This window comes from Syngnathus acus, chromosome 24 (genome assembly GCF_901709675.1).
Source record: "Syngnathus acus chromosome 24, fSynAcu1.2, whole genome shotgun sequence".
NCBI classification, from domain to species: Eukaryota; Metazoa; Chordata; class Actinopteri; order Syngnathiformes; family Syngnathidae; genus Syngnathus; species Syngnathus acus.
Genome location: NC_051108.1, coordinates 4196713 through 4208931, shown reverse-complemented (window position 1 = coordinate 4208931; position 12219 = coordinate 4196713). Strand labels below are relative to the sequence as shown.

General features: G+C 39.6%; 1 protein-coding gene across 1 annotated transcript; it reads left to right on the top strand.

The window, feature by feature from the left end:
- The first annotated feature begins 350 nt into the window (after positions 1-350).
- On the top strand, positions 351-11752 carry tshr (thyroid stimulating hormone receptor). The gene is made up of 10 exons (XM_037244892.1): positions 351-736; positions 2358-2429; positions 3425-3499; positions 5625-5699; positions 5997-6071; positions 6706-6783; positions 7905-7973; positions 8966-9043; positions 9129-9317; positions 9806-11752. Exons 1-10 carry the CDS (start codon positions 576-578, stop codon positions 11232-11234), a joined length of 2301 nt encoding a protein of 766 aa, XP_037100787.1. The 5' UTR covers positions 351-575; the 3' UTR covers positions 11235-11752.
- Positions 11753-12219: the final 467 nt, after the last annotated feature.

Here is a 12219-nt window from a genome sequence, read left to right as displayed (position 1 = left end):
ATTTCTGTTCTTGAGAAAAACAAAAATAATAAAAGAGCGGTTCAGAAAATGGATTGATCGATGATAATAATAATAATAATAATAATAACAATAATAATAATAACAATAATAATAATAAACAGAGATCAGGTTTGCATTCCGCATTCACAAATTAGATAAAAACAGCTGTCAGACCTACCTCAATGAAAATTGTGTTTTCCTGTGTTATATTGTAGCCCACCAATTTTACGTAATCATCTCCTGCATTACACAACGCTTTGTCTTTTTCCGACGTAGAAAGTAACATAACACCCTAAATAATGAGTGAGGGGTTGGGAGTTATTCTCCAATCTAACACAAGAGTGCCTCCTAAGTCCACCCTCAAGATGAAGACCACCTCCAAAAGCTACTAAAGAGCTCCAGCTGCCCCGTCCTCCAGCATCCCTATACCTTCACAGCGTCACATAGAACCTCCTGGGACCCTAAAGAGAAAAAGTGAGTGCTTTCTGCAAGGATTTGGGCAATGCTATCCTGCAAATATTTTTACTAAGATCACCAAGAGGACAAAAAAGACAAGAAGAAAGAAGAACTGGAATATGCAATTGATAGTATGCTTCCTGTTTATCCTCCACATGAGCACCGCGTCCAATGCTGACTCCTGTCCTGATGCCTGTAAGTGCTCAGAATGGAAGAGTCGCACCATCTCTTGTATTGGCATTGATATGATCCCCAATTTCCCAGCTAGCACAGAGACACTGTAAGTACATTTTCATCTGTAGCTACAAGTATATATATATTTTTCTAAATGGATGTTGAATGCAAAAACTGTCTCCTCTGCCATGAGTTTCCCAGCACACTTTGCTGGGAAAATCATTATAATGCAATGGTTATTCCAATAAAAGTGTTCCCACATGGCACTCAGATTCTGTCAAGTAGTCACATTATCACTCTATTTGCTGTAATAGTATTCTCCATTCAATAGAATTTTTTTCTTTTTACTTTATTCTTCATTTAAATGTAATAGTAATAAACTAAATGGCAGCCACGACATATGACACGCACTGCATGAATGATATGCAACTGCTGCAACGTAAATAAGAGACATGTACCGAATTAGTATAGGGGATAAAAAAGATGCCAGTCATATTTTTGTCAAATATTATTCTAAAGGAGAAATGATAAAACAATTGAAGAAATTATTCTTTTTTTCAATTTTGCATTGTTGTCTGTTATAACAGTAGTCAATATTGAAAATAAAAATGATGTTAATGGTAGTTAATAGTCCCCCAATGACATAATTGACACAAAAGTCCTAACTTTGATGCCATGTAGGAATAATTTGTCTATTTTTATTCAACTGTGTCCTTAGTTTCCCTCTATGCTTCGAGTTTCCGATCAAAAGAAAAATGCTGTGCAAATAAAAGTAGTGAGAGGTAGTAAGTGTAATCACAGGTGTACACTTAGCTCGGGGGTCTTTGAGTGTAAAAAGGTGAAGGGGAGTCAGAGAAGTGGAAAGGAACACAAAGACACACTTGAAAAACCTGCGGAGCGTAACACTTGACTCATCGAAGGTCTCGCGTTCAAATCCAACGTTTACATTTTGCAACGCTGAGAATTATTTCGAGGGGAAAAAAGACTCAACGAAAAAAACATCTATGACGGAAATTTCACCAAGGCAACAGTAAAAACAACTACCTTAGTACAAGCTATTCAAATTATTTTGGAGTTGCTCATTTAGGGTAAAAGAATTACATATACAAGTAACTGCACGGGCAGGAGGCCACGGGGCTGTTAAGACATTTTTAATAAACCTCAGTGGAACATGTGCAGGTTGATATACCACAGAGTCACTCGTTTCCAGTCAGCGCAAAATGAGATGTCGTCCATGGTAAACACAACGATGATGTTTTCTCTAGTTTTTGGTCCAAGAAGACTCATTGAGAGTGCAATTTTCTCCTGAAGTGTGTAAGATGGGCTAATTGGTCTTCATCCTGCTTATTTGGGATTGCACCAAGTTTTGACGGGTGGGAAGAAAGATGTCGAGGTCTGCTCTGTGTCGTGTTTGTTTGAATTTGTCGAAGCATCGTGCGTTATGTGTCCGCTGAATGATCTCGTGATTCAGCCACATCATAAGTTTCTGAATTAGTCCATTGTTTCTTCTCGCTGGATACAAGCGATGACATCAGTGGAGTTTTTAGATTTGGCTGCTTTTGATTTCAAAGTTAAATTGAGCTAAATAAACACAGTTTTGTCAACTAAGACAGGTTTACAGAAATCTGCAGAAAATCAATATCATGTGATGTATTACAATAAATGTCTTTCACCACCAAAAGTACCTCAACTAGTAAAATTCTTTCATGCGCTGTCTTTTCAAGCAGATGGCTTTTTGAGACTCGTCTGTCATCTGTGCCATCAGATGCTTTTGCCCGGGTGGTTAACATCTCAAGGATGTGAGTAACAAGTTTGTTTTTTGTGATTACATCTCGAAAACAAATAAATATGGGCTACTCTCCTCCACCTGTTCCTTTTTTTACTCCTTCTCTTCTTTCCAGCTGAGTCACACTTAAGGGATTGACTTGTTCTCTGCTTAATATCATCACCAGACTGAACAGCTGGAAATATGAATGTATTTCTTGAATCCCAATAGCACTCCTTTTAAATGCTGCTATTTTGTTCAAAATTAAAGAGGTACTCCCTGCAGAAGAGTCTGAGGAGTAAAATAAAATATATTTGGGAGTTTTCTCTCATTCTATTATTCAAATCATGTAGTGTTCTCCATCTGAATGATGTAATATGGAGAATTAGCTAACTGCTAATAGCTTCTGACAACCGGCACGTTTGATTGTCCAATTAAAGAAATAGGTTATTATTAATTATTATTATTATTATTAATAGTTGTTATTTTTAAGTAGACCAGGCCATATTGCATTTATTCGTCAAAATGTGTTTGATCTATAATTTGTAATGTTTTAAAATACAGATATTTCTTTCAATTTTGCTGTGCTGGTAACTAATAAGAAAGGGATGGACATTTATCAACTAAAGAGTAAAGATAATTTGAGTGATTATTGTATTCGTGTTTTTAAATCTCTATTACCATGTACAGGTTGTCTAAATTTGTATTTATTTATTTATTTATTTATTTTTGCATCTGCAGGATACCAACCAACCACACTTTAGCCCGCTGATTGGTCGACAAAGAATATTTTTTGTCGTAACATATTGATCAATTTCTTGGTAGGAAGTTTATTTAAAGAGTATTGTACTTGTTTCCAATGACAAATTGAACCTGCGTGAGTGTTGACCTGCTAGTGTATACATCCAGCAGATGCCTGCAAAATTACCACCGAATTTAGAGGCTTTGAGACAAGCAATCTAAATAAATCTGGAAATAGCTCTAGATTTGGAAAAACTATTGTAAATCAATCATGTTTATTTCTTTTAGATATATATCAGTGGATGTGACTCTGTGGAGACTAGAGAGGAACGCATTTCACAACCTGAGGCAAATCACCCACATGTGAGTATCTGAAACAAAGGCCACATTCTTTATTGATCCTGGTTGAGTAAATTGTTCTACTGTATTCGCTCCCTGGCGAGATAAGTTTCAGTTACGGCCTTGAAAGTGCCTCAAAGTAAAGTTTAGCTTTACAGTGATCCCTCGCTACTTCGCGTTTCGTTTATCGCGGCTTCGCTACATCGCGGATTTTTTTTTCCAAATTAAAAAAAAACATTTAAAAGTCAAAATAAAACTTCTAAATTGAGGAAACGTGTCTAACCTTTAGGACAATGTAGTATTGCTCCAAATGTTCGGTTACATTCCTTTAGAAGTCCGTTTTCGCGTGTTAGCACGATCGCATCTTTCCGCTAACTCATTAGCCTGCCCAGTACTTCTTGTTGGTGACCGTACTTTGCGGATTTCACTTATCGCGGGTGGTTTTTGGAACCAATTATCCGCAATAAACGAGGGATTACTGTACTTCAATGTGCGTACAATCTGAAACTAGATATTGATAATCGTGTACTAATGCTGATATTTGTTCTTGCAACTATAATTAACAGCCACACTTGACTTGAGCACTGTAAATCCTCCTCAATTGCCGCCTGAATTTTTGTCGTGACTAACTAGCGGACTTATGCCGGATAACAAAAATACAGACAGAAGCAATCATTCCAACCAGCCGAGGTTGGTATCTGGTATCTTTCCGGGGGTGTTATTTTATACATCTAGGGCCTATTTGCCTCTGATTGGTGCGGTATAAGAGATAATAGCATTTCACTCAGGTTTCCTTCAGGGTCAGACACAAATGAATGCCCTGCTTCCTTTTGGCTGCCAACAGCAGCGATACATGGGAGGCGAACGAATGATTTGGGAGGTCTTGACTAAATTGAAACCACATCGTTACATACACAGTTCTTACTTGGAATTAGGAGGACACTAAGGATGAAAGTAAGACAAATTCCTCAATACAGAGTCTTGTTACATACAGAAAGAGAAATTGGTTACGGCCATTAATACGAGGTGGTATTTGGTCTTTGGGAAAGACAGTTGTGTATTTTTATTTCAAGAAGCCTGTCAAGCAGAACAAAATGGCAAAAGAGCTGAGATCAACTGAATTTTAAATACAAAATGGAAGCAGATTACAGCTGCATGTGAACGTTTGTCATAATAGTTACTTTTTGTCCAAGTTTATTAGGGAAATATTGTGCTAAAAATAATAACTAAGGCACTCATAAGGCAAGCACTGAAATGAATGATCTTTTAATAATCATTGGAAAAAAAATTCAAACCACTGGTTTATTAGAGAAAATTTTAAATTACCGTATTTTCCGCATTATACGGCGCGCCTAAAAACCTCCAATTTTCTCAAAAGCCGACAGTGCGCCTTATAATCCGGTGCACCTTATATATGGACCAATATGGATTCGTGGATGAGGACTAATTTATTAAAGTGAGCTTTACGTGTTTATTTTGTGTGTTGTGTGATATTAATGTTTGAGCAACGTTGAGTTATTGATATATTGTTATTGTTTTCACTAATTCGAGTGTTACTATAATGTGATTGCATTAACGTTTGAGCAATGTTATTTATTCTATGCGCCTTATAATCCGGTGCGCCTTATATATGGACAAAGTTTTAAAATGGGCCATTCATTGAAGGTGCGCCTTATAATCCGGTGCGCCTTATAATGCGGAAAATACGGTAAAATAATTTAACTCCACCAATTAAGCATACAGACTGGCAACAGTTCTTAATGTATCAGCTCGTAAAACAGTCTGCCCGAATAGCATCAGGAAGTAAGTGAGTTTGCCTGCTAGGCCGTTAGCCAGGATGTGAATATGGCCAAAACACATTTGACCTTAGACATAACACAACTGTTCTGTCCAGCCAGGGTGAACCAAAATAAACATATTAATGAAACAGTCCCCCCCCCCCCCCCCCGTCTCATTCCTACTTCTGGTTTTGGCTGTCAGCATCAAATTTCCCTTCACTGACCTGCACCTTGTTCAGATGTTCCAGCAGGTTTTCATGACATGTTGCCGTATTCCACTGATTCCATATATTCACTTTCTCATGGAAACCAAAAGTTTTCTTTGATAAGATTGTAAATTTCAACACAATATTGTCTCTCTGTTCAATCAGAGAAATACGGAATGCAAAGAATTTAACCTACATTGACCCGGAAGCCTTTAAGAATCTCCCCAACCTGAAATACCTGTGAGTACTTGTCATCCCATTTTTTAAAAAACAACTTTCCTACATTATTAAAACTTTTTATTATTTTTAGCATCCATTTCATAAGTCACATATCTTGAGAAACATTTAGTTGACATTGGCTCACTTTACAGCCATTAAAAATGTGAGTCAGATAATGTAATGTACAAAAGTAATGTACACATTGCTTTGATGTGTATTTTATTTTGAAAGGAAGACTTAAATTCAATTGCTGATATTGGAAAATGTGTGGAATTTTATTTACTGTATCACATCTAACAGTTTCTTCTTCTCCATCAGGGGGATTTTCAATACAGGCCTTAACAGCTTTCCTGATTTGAGCAGCGTCCACTCAAATGAAAACAATTTCATTCTGTAAGTTATTTTTAAACGCTGTAAAAAGTGCATCGGTTTGGTTAAACATAGCAAAACTAATAATAAATAATAATGAAAAAAAATTTGCTTCTTTACCACTACAGTGCTAATATTTTTTTCTGCAATGTTTTGGAATTTTGATGTTTCGTACAAAGAACAATTTCAGGTTTTATTGTTTTTTATCCATTTTGAAGCATGGCTGGGCTTATGCGGCTCACTTCTTTTCCATCTGACATATTCTCAATGTGACAAGACAATTTGGAACAGACTGGCAGACAAATTAGTGACTTCCTGCTTGGAGTGACTGCTTTGGTCCACTTCCAACCAAAATGCGGCCGTGGTCAGAGCTCTCAAATGGCATTAAATGAAGTGTACAGAGCAAAACACTACACAAGCACTTATTATGTGGCCGTTTGCACTTGTTATGAGTACATGTTCTCAAGATGTTGTGAGTCATCAAGCGTGTGGTTTTTCTGCCATTGAGTCATTCCTTCAATCAACATCTCTACCCACTTTCATTTTCCAGCGAAAAAGTGAGAAGGCATCAATCTTCCATTGCATCTCTGCCACTTTCCAGAGAAGAGTATACAATGTACTTAAAGCTTTCTCTGTTGGGCTTCTTCTCTCTTTGCAGGGAAATTGTAGATCATCCTCACATTACTGTCATTCCACCCAACTCCTTCCGTGGCATCACCAGTGATTTGCTGACAGTGTGAGCTATTGGCATGACACGTACAGTTCACACACAAATGTACACTGTTCCATACGTTTTAATGTACCGTATTTTCCGGACTATAAGGCGCACCTAAAAACCGAAAATTTTCTCAAAAGCCGACTGTGCGCCTTATAGTCCGGTGCGCCTTATATATGGACCAAATTCCTAAATTTAAACTGGCCCGAAGTATTGTGTCATGAAATCAATCATAAATGGCCCGCTGAAGACTATGAATCATGAATCAAAAAGACTATGGATCATTATTTTGTGATTATGAAGTAATTTGTTGTGTCTGAAGTTGAAATAAAAAAGCGAAAATGGAGAATGATTTGATTTGGATTAAAAATCTGACATGATGCATTAATGGTGCGCCTTATATAAGGACAAAGTTTTAAAATGGGTAATTCATTATAGTCCGGTGCGCCTTATAGTCCGGAAAATACGGTAATTTATCAATTTTGGAATGATACTGACAAAATATATATCACTCTTTAACTAATTCTAAATTCTGATGAGGTGATATTAGGAACTATGCTTTCAAAGTTTTAGCCCCGCCCACAAATATACTTCCATTCACTGTACTTTGTTTATCAGACTATTTCCATGTGCTCTTCCATGACTGGAAACATGGTTAGCCAGTGTTCCAGATTCTCCAGGATGCATGGAAACATTCCCGTACATTCAGTCATAACATTTATTAAAAAAGGTGCAGCTGATCAGAAGATCATAACCCACTACACAAAAAAAAAAAAAAAACAGAAAAGGTTTGCTCCATAAATAGTAGCAATGTCCATATTAAAACCTTGAGCAAATTGCCTTTTAATGAGAAACAAATACTAAGCCTCGAATAGTTTGAAGAGCTGCAGACAGGTCAGAATGAGCTCACTTGAAGAACATGTTGTGCGTATGTATTAGCACACAAACACACAACAGGCACTCACGGACATGTGGTCAGGGGGGATTGTAAATTTAATACACGGCGCTGCATTTATAGGAAATGTAAACCACAAAATTGCACAGACAAGACAAGACGTCACTGTGTACATGGAGATGCCGTGTTAGAACATAAGCAATTCAAAACAATGCAAGGTTATTAGATTTTTTTTTTTCTTTTTCAGGATGCTTTATGGAAATGGCTTCAGAGAAATCCAACATCATGCCTTCAACGGGACCAAGCTGGATCAAGTGTACGTCAAAACTTGTTGAATCAAACTGACGACAGTTAGAAAGGAAATGTTTAAACGATGGAAAATGAGACTCGCGTTTAACTTCTCACCTCCGGGCGACTAAGTACATTTCTTCCACTTTTTTTTTGACAACTTTGCTCAGCACTTTCAGACCTCACAACTCGTAGGATTAAACTATTGCTGACATGTGTCGTGTTTTTTCTGCTGCAAATGGATCTTCTCATATTCGCTTCAGCCAAGCTTTTGATTAGCCCACTCAAGTTCTCATGGGAAAATATTGTGCCTCTAAATTGAGGAGCAGGAAGTTCTTGCATTTACTCAGGGGACACTGGATTCTTTGTGACCATCTCCAAGCTCAACATTGCATTTTGTTTTTAATTTCTTTGCATATGTTCATTTTACAAGAGCCTACATTGGTGAGCGACCAAAGTCGGAGCACGTGTGACGTTAGTTTTGGCGTGTTACATCCACCCAAGTGTTAAATGAAGCCAGTGCAGCTCGACCAAAACAAACACAGCTCCAGATTTGTCGAAAGATGTGTGGTGAGGGAACGGTGTGTTTAAGAAGTGCTCCGTTGTGTCATTTGTCTAATTTTACAGAACTGTGCAGAAATGAGGCCCGTGGGATTTTAGTATTTCTCTACACCACAGGTGTCAAACTCAAGGCCCGGGGGCCAGATACGGCCCGCCACATCATTTTATGTGGCCCGCGAAGTCAAATTGTGCATCAAATACGTGTGTCATTACTAGAATTGCAAATTGTCTTCACTTTTAAGAATATCTTTTTTTTTTTAAATATTTGACCAGTTTTTACTCGTCTGATTTGAAAACGAGTTTGTTTTGTAGCTTTTACTGTATATAATAGGAGGTGGATGGCCCTCCGAAAGAAGCTATGACTACAATGCGGACCGCGAAAAAAAAGAGTTTGACACCCCTGCTCTACACTGTCACTCAAATGTGAACGATGATTTGACGATTTGTTTGCCTGTGCAGTGATCTTCACAGGAATAAATATTTGACCAAACTGGACGAAAGAGCTTTTGACGGCGCCATCAGCGGGCCCATGCTTTTGTAAGATCCTCACACATATTTATTTACTTACCAATAATCAGGCCAAAATTGATCATGTGATGCTTCAAATTTTTCTGTCCCTCAGAGACATATCCCAGACGGGGATTACCTCCCTGCCCACCAGCGGTATGGAGTCCCTCAGAGAGCTGAAGGCCCGTAATGCTTGGGCCCTTAAGAAATTACCACCTATCAAAACTTTCAAGCACCTCACCACGGCTAATCTTACCTACCCCAGCCACTGCTGCGGCTTCAAAAATCTCAAAAAGAAACGAGGGTGGGTTTCATCCGAGATTTTTGTATTGGTCCAACTAAATGGAGGAAGTGTGTTGAGTTAAATTTTTAAAGAGAATCTATTTTTCTAGCATAATTTAGATCATAGGTTTAGATCAGTGGTCCCCAAACTTTTTTGCGCCACGGACCGGTTACGTGTCAGAAATATTTTTGCGGACCGGCCTTTATATAGATAAATAATACATTTATAATAAATATCTAAATACGATGAAAAAAAATTATACGACTGGCATAAAAACAAGTATAAACAACATAATTTTAATTTTTTTTATTTATTCATTTATTTATTTGTTTGACCTGAATTAATTGATCGTCGATAAAAAAAAAAAAAAATTCCTGTGCGGCTTGGCGGCCCGGTACCAAATGACCCACGGACCGGTACCGGTCCGCGCCCCGGTGGTTGGGGACCACTGGTTTAGATCATAGGTCATGCTCATAGATCCGGCTTGTAACCCCCCATGTGTTTTTCAGATTTAGGGAGTACATCCTCTGCAACCTGACAGCATTCCTCCAGAATGATGCTGACCAGCATCAGAAGCGTTCTGTAGCGCCGCTCCACACGGCTTCCCTCCAAGGCCCCGTAGACATCCCAGAGGAACCCAACGACGACCGAGACGGCTTTCACGGCAGTTTGCACTACCACGCCTACTTTGGTGGCCATCCGGATGAGGATGTGGGTTTTGGAGAAACGCTCATGAACCCTCAAGAGGATCCAAGCGAAGATTTTGATAATCGTTACGATTACGTGGTGTTGTGCGACGAGGGGGAGGAGGTGATGTGTGCGCCGGTGCCTGATGAGTTCAACCCTTGTGAGGACATCATGGGCTTTGCCTTCCTGCGGGTGTCTGTGTGGTTTGTAAGCCTGCTGGCAGTTCTGGGGAACGTGGTGGTGCTCCTGGTGCTGCTCACCAGCCACTACAAACTCTCCGTGTCACGTTTCCTCATGTGCCACCTGGCCTTCGCCGATCTCTGCATGGGGATTTACTTGCTGCTCATCGCCTCGGTGGATCTCCACACGCGAGCGGAGTACTTCAACCACGCCATCGACTGGCAGACGGGCCCTGGCTGCGCTCTCGCTGGGTTCTTCACCGTGTTTTCCAGCGAGCTGTCTGTCTACACGTTGACTGTGATAACCCTCGAGAGGTGGTACGCCATCACGTTTGCGATGCGGCTGGATCGTAAGTTGCATCTTCACCACGCGGCTGCGGTTATGCTAGGGGGTTGGATCTTCTGCTTCCTGCTGGCGCTGCTCCCACTCGTAGGAGTTAGCAGCTACCAGAAAGTCAGCATCTGTCTCCCGATGGACATCCAAACCACAGAAGCTCTGGTTTATGTCATATCTGTGCTTGTCCTCAACGTCATGGCTTTTCTTGTCATCTGCGCTTGCTACGTCAAGATTTACTGCGCCGTTCACAATCCGCAATATCGTTCCGGATCTAAAGATACCAACATAGCCAAACGCATGGCGGTCCTCATCTTTACTGACTTTCTCTGCATGGCACCGATTTCCTTCTACGCCATGTCGGCAGTGTTGGACCAGCCGCTCATCACCGTCTCCAACTCGAAGATATTGTTGGTGCTCTTCTACCCACTCAACTCATGTGCCAACCCATTTCTTTACGCTATCTTCACCAAAGCCTTCAGAGGGGATGTGTTCATTCTTCTCAGTAAAATCGGTCTGTGCCAACGTCAGGCTCAACTGTTCAGAGGTCAGACGGTTTCTTCTAAAGGCAGCAGTGGGACATCCCAAATCCGAAAAGACAAAGACAAGTTGCGAAACGGAAGAAGTCCAGGTCAGAAAAATGCAACTATTCTCCAGAAGAAATCCTCCTCGTCTTCATACCATCCGGTGGTCGGCCAGCAGGCAAACCTTGAAGACAACCAGAACCTGAAGACGTGAGCTAAACACCAGCCGGAGCTCTCAGAGGAAGAGACGTCGAGGCCTTGAAGCGTTTGCCGGCGGATCTGTTTGAATATTTAACAGAGCGCTCCGGCGGGCTTCCATTCCAACTTCAGCTGTTTTCACAATTTGAGCTGCGAGGATTTTACGGTTCCAGTTGGTGGAGAATATCAAGTGTCACTGAAGTATGACTTTGACCTCATCTCTTTGACTGTGAGACCTTGTTATTGAGGCACACAGCAGAAGGAGAATTCAAATGATCGGGACTCATTGCATTTTCCAACCGTAATGTTGGCTAATGTAATTTCTGTCACAATTGCACTTTTAATGGTTTATTGTGTTCAATATTGATCACTGTAACAGGCAAGATGAATGATTTTATGAAATTTTATACGCCTATTCTCATAGAATCTATTTTTTAAGATTGTTTCGCATGATTCTTTTGAAAAAACTACTCGCTTCTTATGATACAGTAATCCCTCGTTTTTCACGGATAATTGGTTCCAAAAAGCACCCGCGATAAGTGAAATCCGCGAAATACGGGCATCAACAAGAAGTACTGGGCAGGCTAACGAGTTAGCGGAAAGATGCTATTTCGCGATCGTGCTAACACGCGGAAACGGACTTCTTAAAGAATGTAAACGAACATTTGGAGCAATACTACATTGTCCTAAAGGTTAGACACATGTTTCCTCAATTTAGAAGTTTTATTTGGACTATTAAATGTTTTTTTAATTTGGGAAAAAAATCCGCAATGTCGTGAAGCCGCGATAAACCAAACGCGAAGTAGCGAGGGATCACTGTATTACAAACTTAAATCTTTATTTGGTGTCATATCATTGTATTTTTGTTCAGATATGTATTGCAAATATAGTATCTTCTGACATTACAGTAAAAAAAATTACATTCTTTAAATTTATTCCCATGAATTATTATTGATTATTTATTTCCGTGGTAATACAACTTCCAGATTTAAGATACAGTT

Excerpts from the sequence above, each read along its gene's own strand:
- tshr (XM_037244892.1), top strand. The coding sequence starts at position 576 with ATGCAATTGATAGTATGCTTCCTGTTTATCCTCCACATGAGCACCGCG. Across the intron at positions 6,072-6,705 it reads AATGAAAACAATTTCATTCT|GGAAATTGTAGATCATCCTC; the intron begins GTAAGTTATTTT and ends CTCTCTTTGCAG. Across the intron at positions 7,974-8,965 it reads GGGACCAAGCTGGATCAAGT|TGATCTTCACAGGAATAAAT; the intron begins GTACGTCAAAAC and ends TTGCCTGTGCAG.